General features: G+C 45.8%; 1 protein-coding gene across 2 annotated transcripts in view; it reads right to left on the bottom strand.

Annotated features, from left to right (window-relative positions):
• Positions 1–22052, bottom strand: part of SCNN1D (sodium channel epithelial 1 subunit delta) — a 64336-nt gene that overhangs the window by 4959 nt on the left and 37325 nt on the right. For both annotated transcript variants that reach the window (XM_035120046.3, XM_035120047.3), the window contains exons 2-11: positions 12886–13223; positions 11895–12114; positions 10653–10846; positions 7260–7363; positions 5219–5382; positions 3687–3785; positions 2962–3079; positions 1976–2066; positions 1107–1164; positions 391–446 (exon numbers count right to left, since the gene is read on the bottom strand). In XM_035120046.3, the coding sequence (XP_034975937.2) occupies positions 391–446; positions 1107–1164; positions 1976–2066; positions 2962–3079; positions 3687–3785; positions 5219–5382; positions 7260–7363; positions 10653–10846; positions 11895–12114; positions 12886–13220 (1439 nt within the window). In that variant the 5' untranslated portion in view covers positions 13221–13223. The remainder of the gene's footprint in view (positions 1–390; positions 447–1106; positions 1165–1975; positions 2067–2961; positions 3080–3686; positions 3786–5218; positions 5383–7259; positions 7364–10652; positions 10847–11894; positions 12115–12885; positions 13224–22052) is intronic.

The following is a 22052-nucleotide window of genomic DNA, read 5'->3' as shown; positions in this document are numbered from 1 at the left end:
CAGAGCAGCGCACGGAAACGCCGTTTACCTTCCCGCCGGAGTGGTACCTATTTATCTACTTGCACTTTGACGTGCTTTTGAACTGCTAGGTGGGCAGGAACTGGGACTGAACAACGGGAGCTCACCCTGTCGTGGGGATTCGAACCGCTGACCTTCCGATCGGCAAGCCCAAGAGGCTCAGTGGTTTAGACCACCCACAAATTTGCTATAGTGCCATGGAAGTGGACTTTCCTTGAGGCTACAGCTCCTACACTTCAAAAGTTAGCACTGCACCATAGATGCCAGTTCTGAAGACAGTTGCCAAATAATCTTGCATTTATGGTGAAAGAGGAGGACTTGACAGCAGCAGCAGCACACCACCCCAAGTAGAAAAAACAACTTGTGACTAACCTGTCGCCGGTGACATTGTAGCTGTTCTGGGCTTCCAAAGCTTTGTGAATCCATTTCTAAAAAGGAAGACACAGAAAATAGGTTCAAAATCTGGAAGCAGACGCAGCAGATTGTTCAAGTGGCAATGTGCCAGGGGTGGCATAGGGGAGCTGCCAGCTGTCCAAAATATCAGCTGGACTGGCTCTTGGGCTCTTAACAGAAGCTTGCTTTGCAGTGAAGCTTAAAATGCCATTGGGATAAAAATGACCGCCTATGAAGGCCTTTGGGTCAAGCTGCTGTTAAAGGCGGGGTAGCACTGTGCAGTAGAGTAGTTGGCAATTTGCAATACTAAAAATGGATACATACAAGCAAGGCAGAAGTTGTGTGACTATCGAGTTTTTAAAAATATGTTGAATATTCAAAACTTTTTGTTTGCACTTGGAAGTTTCATCGATATGTTTAATATATTTTCTTTGCTCTCGTTTTTAAAAAAAGGGAATTTGACACCACTATGGAGGACCTGTTGCACCCTATCAGATGTTTAAAGAGGCAGAAGGAACAGTTAAATTCTCCTCCTTATAGGAGCACGCACCATAGCTGACTGGCTCCTTGATTGGTTGTCTTGTTCACTGCAGCAGGCTCTCTGATTGGTAAGTGACTATCATTAGCCAGCTTAGGAGAACATTGAAAATTTAGCATCCTCCCCCACTCTGAACTCCGCATAGTTTATACTTTACCTCCGATTTGGTCGAGGGCCACTTTGCATATCCTGCTGAAAGTTTGTACCAAGTCTCTCTGCCAAGAAGACAAGAATGTAAAAAGGTTATGGGGAACCGTGCTGCATCAGAACAAAAGCTACAGTGAACTTTTTTATGGTCTCGTCTCCTTTTCTATACTTTGAGATGTGGCGGTCTTTTTATGTTATGTCACACACCCCTATGGCAGCCAGTTGGTGACTGGAAGCCACAGTACGTGCTCAACATTCCCAAAGTGTCCACTAGCCTGAAAAGGCTGTAATGCCCGTATGCATCCTTGGGTGATCTACATGTGATCTACATGCACCGAACACAGCGTGTTCCCCGGAAATTGTTCGTTAGGCGACCATTCAGCTAACAAGATGACAGTTTCCATTATTTCCTATGTGAACATTTCTGATCCATGATTTCCCTCCCCCCCCCTCTTGCAGCCAACCAGCAAGAGAGAGGCAAAGGAAAATCTGGTTTGTTCAAACTCTCCGGCTCCCTGATTTATCCAATCTCTCTTCCCCCCCCCCATTCCTTTTCTCCATGGTTTCTGCCTGAAAGTGGTTGCCGCTGACCAGCAAAACATAAACAAGTATGGAAGTGGGCAGATTCTGGCTGTTTGGATATCTGAATGAGCTGAGCGTGTAACAAGGTTTGGGCCTTTTTGTGTGTGTGTGTGTGTGTTTGGATAAGTGAATCTTTGCATAACAACCAGACCAATAGTGGGACCTGCATGTGTAACTCAAAAGAGAATGAGATGAGGTAGATATCTAGTGGGTCAGTCGATGAAAAGGCACATATCTGGTCCATGCTAAGCTTGACCCTGCTACCATTCAAATGTGTCAAAAGCCTTTGCTACTCACTTGCATGGTCTGTGGCATTTGTCAAAACAGGATTCGCTATGAGTGGCATCCTGATTGTACACACGATTGTACAGGCGATAGAAGCAATGACCTACAGGAGGGGGGAAAAATAAGAGGAACAAGTTAAATAGATTGCAGCTGCCACAGGCAAAATTGAGGATGGCCCTGTTCTGCCATCATCAAGGGTCCTTGTCCAAACCAACCCCCAACATGGTCTGATCAACATTTCCTGTTTCCAGCTGAACTTAGTTTGAGTGGTTCTTCCTGCTTCAAATTGAACCCACTTTGATTACCACGTCCTGTTTCCAATTTAGCAGTTTGGCTGTCACTTCCTGTTTTCAGCTGAATACAGATTGATCAGCACTTCCATCTAACTCAGGCATCCCCAAACTGCGGCCCTCCAGATGTTTTGGCCTACAACTCCCATGATCCCTAGCTAACAGGACCAGTGCTCAGGGATGATGGGGATTGTAGTCCAAAACATCTGGAGGGCCGAAGTTTGGGGGTGCCTGTTCTAACTGAACATGCTTTGCTTGAATGATGTAGGGAGAATCCCAAGGACCAGACTGTGAAAGGCCGCATCCAGACCCTGGGCCTGAGATTCCCTACCCCTGAGTCATCTCATAAAAAGTATTCACATTATGGGTCCTCTTTGGCGCTCTCTCTCTCTCTCTCTCTCTCTCTCTCTCTCTCTCTCTCGTTGTTTAAGTATCCACCCTAGTTCAGGTGTGCCAGGAGGTAGCCAACATAGTGCCTTCCAAATTTTGTTGGAACTCTAACTCCCATCAGCCCCAGCCAACATGGCCAAGCCAATGGACAAGAATGATGGGAGTTGGAGTCTAGCAACATTTACAGGCACCACATTGGCTCTCATGGGGGAACAGCTGGCCAGACTACATATAGACTCTGTGCCATTGGCCAAATCAAGTCATTCTGAACACATTTAACCGTGTGTGTGTGTGTGTGTGCATGTGGCTTCTCCTTACCCCAATTAGGATGCTTGTTATAGTTGCAGTACTCCGTTCTTGGAGGCAGTGGGTAGTAATAGTACCCACAACCACATTCTTCAATCATTTTCCTCTGGAAGCATGAATGCAAGCAAGCCTGTGGGGCAGTGAAATGGGGTGGGAGACAGAACAAAACAGAAAGTGCTGTAAGTCCAATTTCTCTGGTGCCTCAAGCCTTTCGCTTCAGATCCGCTAGTGGGGTAGATAGGTGTTAACTTAATGGGCAGGGCTATCCCAATGCATTTTGCCACCCGAGGTGAAGCAGAAGAGCCAAACCCACAACAGCAAAGCAATTTTCCCCAATAGAATGCATGCTTGCTTGGTATTTGCAATAATACAGGCGTTCTTATGGAAACTTTGCCTCTGTACATACATCTTTGCACACATTACTTGGCTGGAGAATTGCACTGCACAATTTGGAATGGGGCAGATTCTGAAGGATGCCTGCCTTTCCAGCTTACCTTGTCAGTTCGAAAACTGCAAAAAAACTAGGTAGGTTTGCCTTAAGATCGAAACTGGATCAAATTTCTCCCCTCTCTTCCTTAGCCTGAATTTCACACCCTGATGTGAATTAACTGGGCAGATCTTTGACAGTGAGCCGGTTGCTCTAATTATTTGAGTGATCCAGCACATGGAAAGGGGCAGGATCTTAAAAAGGCAGGGATGAATAAAGTGGGAAAACAAAGCCTCTGTTTTAGCTGTACCTGCTGCGTATATGTGCTGTTGTATATGAGCTTGACGGCCACATCATCTCCGTCCTTTGTACATGTTCCGTAATTTCCGCCTAAGCGAGTCACCTCGTCCTGCGTAGTTGGAGGGAGGAAAGAGCATATCACTTGGAGTTTAGCATACAGGCCAGAATCAATTCAAAATAAAGAAGCTAAACCTGAAAGAGTCCCTCCCCTCTCCACCACTAAAGCAACATCAATCCCACAGGGGAGACCCTTGCAAACTGTCTGTCGCCAGTTATTGAAAGTCAACTGTCTGGTGGTAGTTGGTGCCCAGCAGGTTTGGTGGGGTGGAACTCAGAGAGCCCAAACATTTTGACATTCCCCCAAACTGGGATTACAAAAAAACAACAACAACCCAATTTGGAATGCCAGTTCAAAAACATCAGGGAGGGGAGGGGAGGACCTTTTTTCAGAGCGACGGCTGCATTTACTCTAGGCCAGGCACCCCCAAACTGCGGCCCTCCAGATATTTTGGCCTGCAACTCCCATGATCCCTAACTAACAGGACCAGTGGCCGGGGAAGATGGGAATTGTAGTCCAAAACATCTGGAGGGCCGAAGTTTGGGGATGCCTGCTCTAGGCAAACTTCCGGGGGGGGGACGGGGGGGGGGACACAGAGCCAAAAGGGGGCGTGGCATTGTATGTAAGGTTTACTTTCGCTAGTTTATATCCACATTTACACAAACCCCACTCTATGCGCCATCCAGGCGAGTCAGAGACACTACCAGAGTTCAAGGGTGCATTTAGCCAGGTAAAAGCAGGGATGCGAATCAGGGTAAGGGATGTGTGGCCTGGGAAGAGAGTGTCAAGGGCCAGATCAGAAGGAATTTGGCTGCCGGGCCCGAAGTTCCCAATCGCTGATTAAAACACTTTTACCCTGCTCTGCCTCCCAGACACCCCACCACCCCACATCCCGACCACCCTGTCAGTTTGCATTCCTTAGTACAGAAAGTATTGATCTGATGTTTAGAGTTCTTTCCTGTTCTGCTTAGTTCAAGAGGGTTCTGGAAGGTTTCTTTCTATGTGAAAGAAACAGGCAGATGGTCCTTGTTTGGGTTATTCCTTCTGAGAAACTGAGTACTGTACAGCTGGTTTAAACTGGTTCTGTTATCCTTTCTGTCAATGTCATGCTGACTATAATAGTCAGCCCAGGAGGAGCCTTGGTTTCACTTACTTTCTCTTTCTATCTCTTTGTTCTTGTGTGGTGTTCTGTACGTTTAGTGTTGAGGTTCAGTCTTATTATAAGTTCTTGTTAAGGTTAAGTTAAGTTTGCTGTAACTGGATTTCTTATGGACAGTGCCAATTCTGAATGTATTGAATTTGTGACCATTATGCTCATTTGCCTTCTGGAGCAGTAAAGCTATGTTGGATGAAGTACAATCGCCTCTGGTCTATTTTTGGGAACTCTGCAACGTGTTTAGGTTTTTTCCTCTTCCACACACGACACATGTCAAGGTTTTTCCTGTTGCCCATTCAGACACACACACACCCCCCCCGATGCTCACCTGTGTGATCCCGATGGTGGTTTGAATCCCCGGCCGAATATCAAACCCCTCGTGCTCTAAGAACGCGGTCTGGTTGTGGCTGTGGATCATCACCCTCACACCCGCCTTGGTGGACAGCAGCGGGATGTGGTCCTTTTGTTCCACTTTGAGGATAAGGGAGAGACCTGGCACCAAAGAAACACAGGAAGGTAAGAAGAACCTGCTGGATTGGGCCAATGGCCCGTCGAGGAAAAAGCAGAGGGATTCGTCGTCAAAGCACAGCTCTGTCCAAGCAGGAAGTGACATCAGTCTGTTGCTAAACAGGAAGTGGCATCACCGTGTGGCCAAAGCTCTTTTTATTGCACATGCCCCTCTCTGATGGGAGAGAACGCTGCTCAAAATTTCCACCTACATAGTTGGCCCCTGAGGTCACAATGAGCAGCTGTGAAAGCAACGGCTCCTCACACGAGAGAGGGATCGCTTCTGTGTTGCTCACTATGATGTCAGAGACACCCTCATGGGCACAAGATCTCACATATATCATCATCGCTAGTGTGTAGGAATGATTCAGGGCCAGCCAAGGACATCTTGCCATCTGAGGCAAGGATAAGATGATGCACTCCAAATGCAGAAGACCGCTGGGCTAGCAGTTGAAGTTGACCTTGGTGATGTCAGGAAAGCTTTCCCCAACACACCTGAAGGCAGTTACATAAGAAGCTGCTTTATACTGAGTCAGACCTTTGGTCTATCTAGCTCAGTATCGTCTTACTAGCTTAAGCGCTCCAGAGACCATTTGTTTCAGTGTGCTTTTAAATTGCTGGTGTTTTCTCACCCTGCCCTTCAAATCATACATTTACATTGTTTTACAGTTGGCATTGTGTATTGTTTTATAGTGCTAAAACCATCGATTTATGATAGCTCAGTTGCCTTTGTATATTCAGCTTATCCTACAGGGTGATGGCACAGTTAAACTATGGAAATCTTTGAAGGAGTGATGGGCACGAACTTGGATGTTATCAAAAGAGGATTGGAGAGATTCGTGGGGGAAAAGACTATCAAAGGTTATTAGCCACGATGGCTACGCTCTGCCTCCACAGTTAGATGGGCCACTGGTCTGATCCAGAAGGCTCTTAGTATGTTATAGGGTGACCCCACTCCTCCTCACTCTGCCCCCTGAGCTGGCATTCTGGGCCTAGATCCATTGGGTGTACTTTGCCCTAGCAGCGAAAATCAAAGTAGGCAGCTTGAAGCCTGCCTGCCTGCCTGCCATCTTAAAATTTGGTATTGCACCTCTGTTGAGAAAGCTATAACAGTGAAAACCAGAAAAGAGTTTTGCTGTTTTACAAATATCTCTTCCTCTAGCTCCCCTCAGGGTCATCTGTTGTTTGACCCTTCCCGCTTTCCCTCCCTGACCTTTCACCTTAGGAACAGCACATCATGGGAGAGAGGTTAAGCTTTTCTACCCGGGTCATTTTCTTGATAAAAATCACTTCTCAGATCTTCTATTTGCAGCAATTTTGTGGGGAGGGGGCATAAAGGTGCCCATATGATACCCGTATATTGTCCCTCTGCTGGGCAAATAGCAGCTTCAAAGGTTATTTTAATCAGGCAAATGACCCTACTGGAAAGGGTTAACCCACCCATTTTTCCAGTGTCACAGCCCTGATCTGATCTGGGACATAACTGGACCTGTTTTCACTCTAAGGACACACTCTGAAGACAGTAATAAAATGGCAGGTTATGTATGCTGGAAAGCAAATGGACATCCAGCCAAACTGACAGCTACCCCTTCCCTCACAGAAACTGCTGGACTGTGAACATTCCGTTTCTGATAATTTTGCCCTCTTGGTTCACAGCATGTACTTTGACTGATACACCAGCTGAACCAAACTGTGTCTGACCTTCATTGCCTCAAGGGGGGGGGAACACAACATCTAGATTTATCTCTGTAGTTTAAAGCAACACGTCTGTGGAACATGATGCGCACTGTACACAGCCTAACTCTTGCAAGCGACCAATAGTCACACTTATCTGCCTGCACATTCTTTTTCTCCGTTCTTACCGTAAACGATTCCAGGCTTCAAAGCTTTCCAGAACTCATCTGTCCCGCCTTTATTAAAAGTGTAACAACTTCCATAGGCGGGGTGATGAAAGTGCACCGTTTCACTGTAGGGAAGGAAGGAAAGGGGGGGTCAAAATAGGAGCATTTTTTGTTGTTCTCCCTTTTCCAGCGTTTGTTCACTGGACTTCATTCTCCAGTTCCTCAGCCCTCCAGATGTTTTGGGACTACAACTCCCATCATCCCTGACCACTGGTCCTGTTAGCTAGGGATGATGGGAGTTGTAGTCCCAAAACACTTGGAGGGCCGAGTTTGCCTATGCCTGTTCTACAGCCTTCCTTCACCAACGTCCTCGAAAAAGATATGGAACAGAATGGAGTCTCCTGGAAAGGGCATGGCTGGCTGGATCCCTGAACGGGAGCACGCCACACTGAAATGTTTTGCTGTGGGCGCCCATTAAGTGTTCACAGCCCCGGGGAGATATGGTGAGATGGAGAGATAACCATCTCGTTCCATGTGACCATGCTGAAACATTTCATCACAAAAGCCATCTCAGAGAAAGGGGGACTTTTGTGAATAGTATCAGCCTCAGATGATAAGCACACACACCCCACCAGCGGTATTTTGGATTTGGCGGTGGGGGCAGCTAGTGCTTAAGAACAGGGATAAAATATAAGGAATATAAATAAAGACACCATAAGAACTTAAGAACATAAGAACAGCCTTTTAGATCAGGCCAATGACTCATAGTCCAGCATCCTGTTCTCACAGTGGCCAACCAGATGCTCCAATGGGAAGCTCCAAAGCAGAACTGCTCCTGCGGCTTCCAGTAACTGGCATTTATGGGCATTATGTCTCCAGCCTCGAAGGTGTGGATGTTTAAACATGGCCCTACATGACACCTGCATTCCAAAGCTGACCGTTACTTTTACGAGTGAGGTCATCTCGACTTGGGACGAGAGAGCAGCCCGAGAGAGGCTCCACCTTCTGGAAGTTTGCTTAAAACTTACAGGAGTTCTGCCAATTACCCTCAATTTGTCCCGGCCGATAACGCTTAAGCAAATGTTTGCTTGGGTTCATTATCGGCGACACATTTTGATGGGCCCTTGCGGTTAGCTCCGCCGGCTTCTTGTTCCAACAACGGACCCAGGGCGGTGGTGGTAGGGACCGGTTTGGCTCCACCGAGGGAACAACTGGTACAGTCACACCTTGTACTGTACAGAGAAGAGATAAGGCCAGGCAACGGGATAGCCGGCAACTGCACAACAGCACCATGGTTAAAAGTCACTCATGGCAGCACATCCCAAGCCATGTGGGGACCGGCAGGTGATACAAAGGGAAGGGTGTCTCCAGAAGTGAGACTTCTTACAGGTAAAAGGTCTTGTAAGGCCACCAGAAGCCTTCCTGCCTGTTCCACAAAACTGATGCCCTCTTTACACCCAACTGCCTGCTTGTGTCTTGAGATCTCTCCCATCTTAGCCCCTCTTGGAGGAAACTCATTGAAAGTAACGGCATGGCTGGCTGAGGTCAATTAATTTCAATGGGTATACTCTGAGTGGGGCTAAGAGTGGAGGCAATCCCTTCCATAGAAGTTCTGCTCCCACAAAGGAGAGGGCCTTTTCTTGCTGGAGTGCCCTGCTTCTGAAGTTGCCTCGCCAAGGAGGAACATCTAGCACCATGATGAACTTTATGGTGCAAGGAGAAGGTGAAGACCTTCCTACTGCCCAAGACTTTTTAGGTTCAGCTACTTTAGTCACCTGCCACTGAATACCAGTGGCTGGGAACTGCAGGAGGGGAGAGTTGCTTTTGTGCTCTGGTCCTGCTTGTGGGCATTCCAGAGACATCTGGTTGGCCACTTTGAGAAGAGAGGGTTGCTTCCAACTCAATTCAACTCAGAACAGGCCCAATGAAAGGAGCAAACCTAAGTTAGGGCTTATCCATGCTTACCTTTCACCTGCTTTCTCCAGGCACTGTCCATGATTTAAACCTCTGGGCCTGAGCTCCCATTTGCCCCCCTCGGAGTTTTCGCCATGAAAATCAGCTCTTTAAAGCTCAGTAGCAGCAAACGTCAATCTGTGGGGAAATCTGAATTGATGTTTGCACCGATTTGACTTTAAAGAATGGGTTTTCATGGGAAAAGCTTGGAGCAAAATAGCCCCACGGAAACCTCTTGGACACGGATCGTTATAGCATGGACCTCTGGCTGGAAAGAGCAGGGCAAACGCTAAGTGTGGATAAACCCTCAGTTATGGCCAAGAACATCAATGGTTCTGCCCATGAGCAGGACGAACACCAGCACAGCCAATAGAATCTGGGGGGATGGGAGTTTGCCATTCAAGATTCTAGGGGTTGGGCTCAACTTCATGGCCAAGTGGGGATCTGAACCTTGCTCTCCCAGGCCCCAATCCGGCACTCTAACCACTGCACCACACTGTCTCTCCCATTTGGCCAAGGCAATAGCAACAGAGTTCACCCCCCCTGCCCTCTTCACCCTCTGCCTTGCTCCTTTCGCAAAGCACCTGCAATGGCCCTGAGGACAACGCTGCTGCTGTTGTTGCTGTTGCTGCCTGTCTTCCGAAACAGGCAGCATTTCAGTGGGTGTGTGCAGGTTTGCTTTGGCTTAATCAGATTGTTCTCCTTGCTGCGCCGTATGCAAACAGAAGCCGGGGAGGACCGGGTGCCAACCTGCCCTTCACCTCGAGAGAGACAGGGAGAGTCTGAGGCAATTCCAGGGAACTTCCCCACCCGCAGCCTGAAATTATCCCAAAAGGAGATGAGCCGCCAACGCCCTGTTGTGCACCTGAAGGAACCAGCTCCTCTCTGTGAGGGATCTGGGAATAGAAATAGGCAGGGTGGCTTGGGAGAATAATGTAGGGCGGTTCCGGAGAAAGGGGCTGGGCAATGAAAGGTTTGCAGAAAGAGCAATCGATGGGATAGAGGGGAATTGAGCAATTCCCCTATCTATGAAGGGTGCATGGGATCTGCAGTGGTTGGACCTTGGAAGAGTAGAGCTCAAAACCTGGTCAGGAAGCTGCCTCGAAGGGTTGTTGTGAGGATAATGCGGAGAGGGGCACCCATACTGCCTCGAGCTCCTCAGAGGAAAAATAAGAACTACCGGTAGTGTGGTCTAGTGGTTAAGAGTGTTGGACAAGGACCTGGGGGACCAGGAGACAAATTCCCAGCAACTGCCCTAGGCATCTGAATTACAGTCATTTCAATGGGTCTAGTCTGAGCATTGGATGCAACCCTACATTCTTCTTTTGCAGGAGCAATGCTTCCATCGATGGCCACCAGCTGCTGTCTGTGAGCTCCCTCTCTGGAGTGATTCTCGGAATGCTATGGTTCTACAACTGTGCAGGCCAGCAGGCCGGGGGGGGGGGGGGCTGCGTGAGTTACCTAGCTTTGCAAGGCAATCCGTCATACTGGCAAGCGTAGACCAGGTCGTTGATGTGGTCGGCATCCTTGGAGATGTCAATGATGGGTGGCACCTGGGACATGATGTTCATGTAGTGGAAACGGTACCATTCCTGGAAAGCGTCGACCCCGGAGGAGTAAACCTTGATGTAGCAGTCTCCGCCCGTTTGGTTACACTGAGGAAGGAAGAGAATTAGGGGAGTGAGATGTTCGGCTCCGAAGAAACAACTGTGCAGTGGGTCAAGAAACTGGAGAGAGAGAGCAGAAGAGGGAGCTCTGCGGAGCAAAGCCAAAGGTCTGTCTTGGTAGCCTGAAAATAGAACAGGAAGCCAAGTGTCCTCTCCAGCTGCTCCTCCCCAGCATACTGCCTCTGACCACACAGCCACCATGACCTCAGAGGCGCAGTGTGTAAGAGAGGGCCTTCCCTGTGGCAGCCCCTGAGCTGTGGAATTCCTTCCCCACAGAGGTGGTATCTTCATTATACAGCTTTTGGTGAATGCTGAAGACGCATCTCTTAACCATGGCTTTTGATTCCAAAGGCGTATATTTTAGGACCTGTATTGTTTCTGTAATTCTAAGTTGTTTTCAACTGTTTTCAATATTGTATATTAATGTACAGTGGTACATTGGTTCTCGAACGGCTTGGCTCCCAAACAAATCGGCTCCTGAAACACTGCAAACCCGAAAGTGAGTGTTCCAGTTTGTGAACGTTTTTTGGAAGCCGATTGTCTGACGCGGCTTACGCGGCTTCTGATTGAGTGCAGGAAGCTCCAACGATTCCAGGAGTCAAATGGACTCCCGGAACAGATTAAGTTCGACAACCAAGCTACCACTGTATCTTAATAATGATAATGATGATGGTGGTAATTTATTTCTTACCCATCCTTCCTTCTAAGATCTGAGGGCGGGTTACAGCATTAAAAGCAATATTAAAAACAATGAAAAACAACTTGGAACCATCGAAATAAGGTGGGTCCTAAAACATACACCCCAAATGTTAAAATTAATGTTGTGTTTTAATTGTTGCCCTGGGACCTTGGGGTGAAGGGCAATTGAGAAATTGTAACGACAACGACAACAACAACGACAACCGGGTCATGATAGCCTCCCTGTCATTCTGCGATCCCTGAGTGGCTGGGCTCAGCCTGCAACCAGTCCAGGAAGACCAATTGTCAATGGCAGATGGCCACTGGAAATGGCCATTGAAATCCCCGTTCAACTTACCAGCCGGAAGCCCACTTTGCCGTCGCCCATTCTCACTAGAGCAACGCTGTGATCTAGCTTGAAGCTGGAGCTGTTGACCGCACTGCTTGTCCAGTTCTCCACACTGACGCTGGAGTTGTCTTCCAGAGTGCTCGCCGGGATGGTGAAGGGGTATAGGTTGTGTAGGGTTTCCCTGGCCAGATTATCCAGCTCGGCCATATTTTTGCTGACTATATTGACCCTGGGGAAATGAGAGAAATGACCAAGGGCTCTGAATATCAACATGAACCAAGCCGTGCAAAGGAATCAGCAGGGACAGCCTGATCAAAGAGACCACTCTGGGAAACCCTGAAGGCGAAACACAGAACCTTAAGAAAACTTGGAGTGTGTCTCCCCAATGTATTGCTCCATTTACTTTTACAAGGGGAGAAATACATGCCTGGCAATAGAGGTATGCCTGCCAATAGGCTCAGGTGTGGTCTGTAGCTCTGGCCAAGAATAGACTTGCCAGATCTGGGTGTTCAAAGGCAATATGAGTCCTTTATCCTTCGACAACACCAAGCATCCATTCATCTCCCATATGAGATGCAGCAGTCAACTTCCCAAACTACTGGAGAGACTTTTTGGACTAGAGACTTTAATATGCTTCATATTTATGCTTCATAAATTTGTTCTAAGTAGCAGTTCTAACATTAAGTTGCTGCTACATTTTTTTCCAAGAAAGGAGAGACCTGGCTCTTATTGTTGTTGTCTACTGTATTATAGATTTTGCTTGTCCCAGGTGACAAAGCAATAAAATACTATCTATCTATGTTGTGAAAGACTGAAAACAGGAAGCCTAAGAAAAGGGGAGGGGAACGGAATTTGACAAATTCGCCCCTCCCTGCAAACAAGTGATCCCCTAAACTCCAGTCCCTCTCAACCCGCAAGTGAAGTTTTTCAATGTGCCTCTCCCTCCCCCATGATTTGAAAGGAAGCCCCTTGAAAATACAAAACACAAAAACACCCGTACCTGTATGGATTCAAATTGCAGAGGGTGATGGCAGGAAACATCGTTTGCTGTGATTTGACAGAAATTGACAAGACCACTGGGTATTGCCAGTACTGGTTGAAGAGGAGCCCAAATTGCCAATACAGCATGGCAAAGCTGGCGAGGAAGAGGAGGGTCCAGAAGGCCGTCTTCATCTTGTTCCGACTCGAGCAGACCAGCCGGATGGTGCCATGGATGGTGGTGTTCAAGCAAAAGAACTCAAAGAGGTCCTTGAAGGAGCTGTAGAAAGCAATGAGGGCAGCATCCTCCTCCCTTCTCGTTTCCACCTCTTTCTCTTTATGTGTTTCTTCTTCCATTCTCTAAACAGATAAAAAGTTTTGAAATTCAGAGTTAGGATGGGCAAGGGAGACCCAGGCTCCCCTTAAGCAATTAGTTGATCTCCCCAACTCCAAGGCACTTTATTTTAGCCGAAAAGGTGCTCCACATTCTGCCATTTTCAAATAGGGTGGCTAAATGTGGGTGACGGGGAGGGCATTTCAGCCCAGGCTGAATACAGGTAGGAGTTTGGTAATAATAATAATAATAATAATAATAATAATAATAATAATAATAATAATACTACTAAACTTATTTAAGTATAAGATATATGAAAAGTTGATAGTGCCTCAAAGCAGGTTCAACTCGATTGAACCAGAACTGTATGGAACTAAAGTTCCAAGGCAGCTCTGAGGATGTTCAGAGTCAAAATGTAATAATGTAAGAAACTGAGGAGGACCCTGCAGTGCAGGATCAGGCCAATGGGCTCATCTAGTCCAGCATCTGCTTCTCACAGTGACCAACCAGTTGTCCATTGTGGACCTGAAAGTCACAGCACACTCCTCACTTGTAATTCTCAACGACAGCTGCCACCCAGAGAACATTTGGTTGTAGTCAATGTTAGTTCTACTTAAAGGTAATGACCCCTGGCCATTAGGTCCAGTCGTGTATGACTCTGGGGTTGCGGCGCTCATCTCGCGTTATTGGCCAAGGGAGCCAGCATACAGTTTCCAGGTCATGTGGCTAGCATGACTAAGCTGCTTCTGGCGAACCAGAGCAGCGCACAGAAACTCCGTTTACCTTCCCTCCGGAGTGGTACCTATTTATCTACTTGCACTTTGATGTGCTTTCGAACTGCTAGGTTGGCAGGAGCAGGGACCGAGCAACGGGAGCTCACCCTATTGCAGTGATTCGAACCACCAACTGGTGTAAATTAACTGATTTGACTAACTGGCACCCATTTATTTCAATGTGTCTACTCTCAGTAGGACTTTGCTGCTGACAACTTAGTGCCTCTGACAACAGGGTTAGAACATACCACTCTATGGGACCAAGATTTAGAGACATTTCATTGGGACTGTGGCAGAGTCTCCTCTTTCCTTCCTATGCCTTCCTGGAAACAGCATCTCTTATACCCTTAGCTCCAAATGGGGATGTTGACCCAACATCTCCAAAAGGAATGAGTAGCAAGCAGCATCTGATTCACAAGGGATCACTTCCTGGAGCGCCTCCCATGCCATGTGCCAGGTTTCAACAACAGGCCTGAATCACAACCCGATTCAGCAGGGACATTCATCCATTGCAAGACCCAATACCTGATTTTGATTTCAGCCCTGAGCTGGTCAATGGATATGGTATTTCTGGTGTGTCTCAGATCTACGAAACCTAGAGGGTGAGTAGCAGGAACCTTAAGCAAGGATCTTTTGGAGAGCTGGCGGAAGGGCGGCGGGGTCATCATGCAGCAATAGAATCATAGAATCATAGAGTTGGAAGAGACCACAAGGGCCATCCAGTCCAACCCCCTGCCAAGCAGGAAACACCATCAAAGCATTCTTGACATATGCCTGTCAAGCCTCTGCTTAAAGACCTCCAGAGAAGGAGACTCCACCACACTCCTTGGTAGCAAATTCCACTGCCGAACAGCTCTTACTGTCAGGAAGTTCTTCCTAATGTTTAGGTGGAATCTTCTTTCTTGAAGTTTGAATCCATTGCTCCGTGTCCGCTTCTCTGGAGCAGCAGAAAACAATCTTTCTCCCTCCTCCATATGACATCCTTTCATATATTTGAACATGGCTATCATATCACCCCTTAACCTTCTCTTCTCCAGGCTAAACATACCCAATAGCAGTTTGCGGAAATGTATAGGGATGTATGGCTCAATGTCAGGTGCCAAGTGCTATCTGCATTGGAGGCTGGCCCTTTAGGGTACTGCCTCACAAACCACAGTCAGTCTTACAGGACCACTGCTACGATATTGTGGCTGGCAGCCTAGGCTTGTTATCTGTGGGAATTAAACTCCAGATTTGCAGAGTTGCCCTGGTTGTTCGACCCTTCCCCCGCCTATAAAAGCTACACTCTCTTTTAAATTTTAAATAACAAGATAACTTTTATTTTGTGGGCTTGCAGTTGCAAATTAAATGCATAGTGCGCAATTGACCAACAGCCTAAGGGGCAGTTCAAGACAAGAGTTTGCACAAAGATGGGATAAATATAAGAGATAGGTATAAAAATATACCAGTGGTTTTTCGTCTATGGCACCATTTGATTGACCTTGGGTAAAGAAATACGGCATATGAGAAATAAGAGCAGCGGTACAAATTGCTGTAAGAATGTATTAGAGAATATATAAAGAATACCGTATCATACAACGGGAATTGACAGGAAGTCCAAAGTCTTTATGATATCTTTTGTTAATAATCTTTGCTAATAATTTTTGTTAATAATCATATTAAAAATAGCATAAATACAGTTGAAGCTTAAGGCTCATAATTATGTAAGAAAAGATAAGTATATGGTTCCCCCCCTTTTGTGTACATGATTGAAATTTCAATTTGCTTTAAGAGATGTACTATATATATGTAATGTATTGTAAGACTATTAATAAAGCTTGTTACAAGGGTTGTTGTTGTTGTTGTTGTTGTTGTTGTTTTTTAAAAAATGTATAGTGCAGGTAGATAGATGATAGCTTAAGCTTCTAAAACAGGCACCCCAAACTTCAGCCCTCCAGATGTTTTGGACTACAATTCCCATCATCCCTGACCACTGGTCCTGTTAGCTAGGGATCGTGGGAGTTGTAGGCCAAAACATCTGGAGGGCCGCAGTTTGGGGATGCCTGTTCTAAAACATCTCACATAGATTCAACTGTTACAGACTATCTCTGACTCTGAAGCAGACAGCAGTCTCCCTGTTAGGAGGGTTCATAACTGCCACAACCACAGCTCTTGAAATTAACCCTTTACATATGCATTTTGCATGCTAACACCCCCCAAGATCCAACTAAGTTCTAGTTGGAAATGAATGGAGCCACACTCACTTTACCTCCGCTGCTTCCAGGCGCGGCCTGTGCTTTTAACTCTGTGTCTGAGCACCTTTCTCATTTGCTCTGGAGCTTTTCTTGGGATAACCCAAATCGACGTTTGCTCCGACCGAGCGGGTTTTCGCAGGGAAAACTCCAGGTCGGGGTGGGTGGGTGGGGGGAAACCAACAATGCGCGGAGCTTTAAAGCTCAGGCCTGTGCCTGGAAAGAGCGATGCAAAAGATAAGTGTGGATAAACCCTTAGTCATGTCCCTCAACTCCAATGAGCCTACTCTGAGTAGTACTGGCATGGATTCAACCCTGACCTTTTTTAAGCAGGCAGGAATGCACTGTTTCGTTTTAAATAAAGGAAGATTTGTTTTAATATGTCTTTTTTTTTAGTACTGTGTACATCAATTAAAGAACTTAATAATATATTGTATACTCAAGATACGCCCATTGCAGAAGTGTTGGCTCTGCAGAGGAGTCATGGCCTTGCAAGTTGGTGCCCTCTGCTGGTTGCGTCTGAATGGTGTTGAACGTTCAGCAGTTTCTTACAGAGAAATGTGGGAAGGTGCCTTTTGCTGAGTCAGATCCCTGATGCATCTAGCTCAGTATTGCCTACACTGGCTGGCAGCAGCTCCCCAAGGGCTCAGACAGGCCATCCTTCCCAATGCTACTTAGAAATGCTGAGGATCAAACCTGGGACTTGCAGAGAGGAAGCGAAACCCCTGAGCTGTGACTAAGGGAGAAGGGTGGTAGGAAATTATACTGAGTCAGACCATTGGTCCCTCTAGCTCAATACTGTCTGCACAGACTGGCAGTGGCTCTCTAAGGTTTCAGAGTGAGAATCGTTTGCAGCCCCTACCTGCGATTGAATCTGGGACCTTCTGCATTCAAAACAGATGCTCTGCTGCTAAACTACACAAGCCACATCCATGGACTCTGGTCTAAATGTGGGTTTGGCCAAATGATCCTTGTGGTCCATTCCAACTCTAAAATTCTACTTCTTTCTTAAAATGCTCTTTTTAGAGTCTTGAGAAGAATGAAGGATTGACATCAGAATGTATTAAGGGAATTATTGTAATATTTTGAAATGCAGTAGAAATATGACATGATTAGGATTCCCTCTGATCTCCAAGCATGGGAAGTCAGCTAAAAGATGATAATAATTTATAATTGGGCATAACATTGGGATTTGTTTGATTATTGGATAATTTGTATAATTTGGAATATATAATTTGGTTTGATTGGAATTTTTAAAATAAATATTATTTAAAAATAAAATACGGTAGAGTCTTGAGAAGAAGACTAGCTTTCCTTTAAAAGCAGGAAAGGGTTCTAGTCCCTATGGTTGCAGAGATAATTTTGAGAGAAGCTCGGCTTCCTTCAAAGCTTGCCTGAGTTATTTTGCTCTCAGAGCAGTTAAAGCATTTCCTATTCCACTCATAGCACTAGTGCATTAAATGCTCCACAGTTGAGCACGATACTCTTTCCTCATTTTCATTTTTTAAATGTCACTAATGTTAATTGCCGCGCTCTTGGGCTTCACAAGACTTAATCGAGGTACAGGTGGACCTACAGGATTCCTGAGCCCCATTACCAAGGGCTCAGCTATCCCAAGTTGGTTCCATGCAACTAGCAACTGAGAAACAAATTTATTGCTTAATCAAGGGACATCGCAATAATATAACAAGTGTCACGCCACTCAGAATATGACTGGAAAGCAAACTTACAGCCAGATCCTTTGCAATCTCTGCTATATCATGCAGCAATAGCAACCAGTCATAACAATAAATGGTCCTATCCATTTACTATTTAATGCAACACTTTAACAACAGTGTAGACATGAGAGATGGAGGATATAAAAATGGTGCAGTTAGTATTTTAATCCAAACCTAACACATTCACACTTAAACAATCCACCTATCTTTTAAAATGTGCGCTTCTGACTTTGCAATGAGGTTCTCCAATTAAATAAAGCATATTCTTTCTCTCTCTCTCTCTCTCTCTCTCTCTCTCTCTCTCTCTCTCTCTCTCTCGGGGTTTGGTGCATAAAAATACATATAGTGATTAAGATAAATGTACATAAATGCTTTCTCTTATGGGAGGTGGCTTGTAGTAATGTGTATGGGAAGCAGAACAGGCTAGAAGAGCAGCTACAGGGTAAGAATTTTGCACAGAAAGGCCGACAAATTTTCACGAGGAACTTTTAAGATAAATAAATAATCACTGCAGAGCTTTGGAGATTCGAACACAAGACTCAGAGAATGAGAAACGGAGAGAGGGGCTGGCATGGATGGAGGGTAGAAAGGGGAGTGTGGGGAAAACCAATGTCATAAAGTACATTTTTTAAACTCTCAAAAATGTTGCAGTGTTTCAAAACCGTGCAACATTTAATGTATGGCTTTCCTAGTTCACCAATGATGATTTCTTGCCTTCCCCTCCTCCATCCTATTACCATCTCTTTCCTGCCTGTTTTACTTCCCACGAATTCAAGAGTTTTGCTGCCAAAGGAATGTATAGTTCTCAGATTATGCTTCTCTCCATTTGGCCCTTGCTTAGACTCCCAGTTGAGCCTGAATTCAAAGGAACAAAGAAGTTACCAAGGCTGTGTGTGCACAACATAGATTTAAATCACCTGCCAAAAGAAAAAGAAGAAAAAAGAATCCTGGGAACTGTAGTTCATTAAGGGTGCTGGAAATCATAACCCCACGTGGGGTAAACTACAGCTCTCATGATTCTTTATGGGGGTGTGGAATGTGTTTTACATGCATAATGTGTGCACAGCCTAAGTGATGCAAGCTTCCGAGTCGCACAGATGTCCACGTCAGGAAAACCCCCGATGCTTCACTCTTCTCTGTGACAATAACATGCAAAGTTTACTGGTCATGCTAGCATGTTTACTTGTGGCAGGATAGGCTGTTGCTCAATTGGCATAGCATCCCACATGCTGCATTGCCTGTAATCTCCTTTCCATATCCAGTCATCGCAGGTTATGATGAAATCAGCAAAAAATGCTTTGGCAAATGGGTGTACGGCATAGCTGTCAACTTTCGGATTTGAAAAGAAGGGATCAGCAGCCTCACCTGTCCCGGGGACAGTCTACGGTATATCTAACAATCCGGGATAGCAGCGGGAAATGGCACTGGGATAAGGGAATTTCCAGCAAAAAAAGGGAAAGTTGACAGCTGTGGCTTGGAATAAGGGAGTTTCCCGCAAAAAAAAGGGAGGGTTGGCAGCTATGGTGTACGGCTGTACGCTCTTCTGATACAGTACAACACACACCCTGAGGCTGTCCTTATCTACCAGGGATCTACAAGCCTGGAGCTGGTGCAGCAAGAGGAAGAAATAAAGTAAAACAAAACCCACCAGAACTTTCCATCGTGGCCGGCAAAAGCCAGCAGGGCTTCGGAAGTGAATCATTTGCTTTGCACCTCCCTGGTCCCTTATTGGGAGTTGCTCTCAAAGTTCCCGGAGTTACTAGTCCACATTTTTCACTAGCCAGTTTGGTTAACAATTGTCATCTTTTTTATTGCTGATATCTTCCTCTTCTGCTAAAATGTACCCAGAAGAATCGTAAAACCATCCAATAGAACGACCAATGAACGAGCCGATTTTCCCGAAGCCGTAACAAAAGCCTTACAACCGACATGTTTTAATTGAAACAAAAACTGAAGAGCTTCAAAAGCCAAATATGTCAAAACGGGCAGCAATAAAACCTGCCGTCGCACGTTTCTGACGAGCAAAACAAACCTCATTGAATTTAATGTGTGGTTAGAAATCTACACTAAGAACATAAGGAGAGTGTGGCAGGATCAGGCCAATGGCCCCTCTGTTCCAGCATCCTGTTCTCTCAGTGGTCATTCAGGTGCCTGTGAGGAAGCAGCAATCAGGTGGGGGGCGGGGGAGAAATTCACACTAAGATGCTGGTGAATTTTCATGAGGTATTCACAAACCAATGCAAGATTTGTGGAGAACCAAATTGAAGATTGGAAAAAAGAGACATGGAAAGAATTGTAGAACAGAATTGTAGAGTTGGAGTTGGAAGAGACCCCAAGCGTCCAACGCCCTGCAAGAGGAGGAGGGGAGGCACCCATTCCAGCAGGGTGGTCTTACGACATTAACAATGCAGGCCTAACCACTTCTACTCAGAAGCAGGTCCTGTTGAACTCAAGGGGACTTACACTCAGGCTGGAATGCAGACAAATCTATGGGTTTTCCCCACTCTTAAATTGAGTTCCCCTTATATCTGCACATGTGCATGATTTTTTTAAAAAATTGTATGCATTTCCCCCCCCTTCCCCCTTTAAGGTATGCCTTTTTGAACACAACTTTACTTGTATGCACTTCCCCCCAAGCAATTCAGCCCCAACGTCTTTGTGATTTTCTCTGACATATGCATTTCCTTCCTTGCCTTACCTTGGAGGGGGGGGGTTTCCCATGCATTCTTTGGTATGGGGAGGGCATTGTAAAAACTGAGATGCTTGAATAGCTGTGCTTTGGTTTGCTGATTAGTTTGGGGAATGCAGATATGGTAGCTTTGCATTAAAATGTGACTTGAGCACACCTTTCTTCCCCTAACTTTCATCTCCAGCTAAGTGGGTTTAGGATTGCAGCCTAAGGGATCTAAAAGAGCCTTCACCCCCCCTATAGTTAGACCATTAAATCTAGAGTACAAAATTCCCTTTGCCACTTATCTAAAGCATTTGATGTTGTGAGGACAGGTTATCTTTTTCAAAAACGATTTGCTTCTCAACTAGAGTTGTTGCCGCGGGTGGGTGGGAGGGCTGTGTTTCAACTCACAGGTTTGATGCAGAGATACCAGATTCCATTCTTTGCAAGCTGTTAAAAGACTTGACACTACACTTTTTGCAGAAAACATTACACGAATTCAGTCTGAGGACCCTGCCAGCATGATGTTCTCAGAATCAAATCCTACTGAGCTCAATCCAATTTACTCCTAGTGAAGCATTTCTAGGACTGACAATTTTTTCCACGTGACTTTGATTTATGTGAAGTTACATTCGCCAAGGATGAGCCAAGGATGAGTGAAGGAAACCCAGAGGAATTCAGCTTGCAAACATACACGTTATGCCATCGTTGTTTGGAAAATAAAGACGTGTGCAGAGGGACAGTAAGCATGTTTACTCAGAAGTGAGTCTCACTCAATGCAATGGCACTTGCTCCCTGGTAAAGTGCTGAGAATCTCTGCTTTAATGACCTCCCCTTGCAGATTCCCTACCATCTTGCTCAGCAAAACTTTTCTGGATGATCAACTGCATAGCAGCTATGTGCAGAGAGAGAGAGAGAGAGAGAGAGAGAGAGAGAGAGAGACTCAAAGGATGCAATTAGCAAGAACTAAAACAGAAATGTCAGCTGCGGCAAGGAAAACCATCGGATGAGCCATTTTGTGAGCAAGTGGCTAGTTCTCATGAGGCAGAAGGGAACATTCTGCTACAGATGATTGTTCTAATTATGGAGAGTAGTTGAATGCATGAACAAAAGGAGAGGGGGGGGGATGAGAATATGAGATCATGGATGTATGCCTATGCAGACTTACTTGGCAGTAAGTTAAATTGAATGCAGTCATCCTACTTCTAAATAGAAATGTATAGGAATGCACCACACAGATGTGCTGCAGGAATAGTTTCCTGCAGATGTTTGAAAACATATGCTCTTGTATAAAGAAAATTCTTCTTCTCCTTCTTTGCAAACAGTGGCACTGGTCCGTAGGACAAGACTTTGGGGTAGAGGTCTGGGGCTCCAGGCCAGCAGAATGAACAGGAGGGTTCTCAAAGCAGCAGGGTCTGACTTAATCCATTTTGATGCTGAGTGAAATAATCCCCATGTATGT

This window comes from Zootoca vivipara, chromosome 6 (genome assembly GCF_965207765.1).
Source record: "Zootoca vivipara chromosome 6, rZooViv2.hap1.1, whole genome shotgun sequence".
Classification (NCBI taxonomy): Eukaryota; Metazoa; Chordata; class Lepidosauria; order Squamata; family Lacertidae; genus Zootoca; species Zootoca vivipara.
The sequence above is the reverse complement of the archived record's forward strand: the minus strand, read 5'-3'. Positions and strand labels throughout refer to the sequence as shown.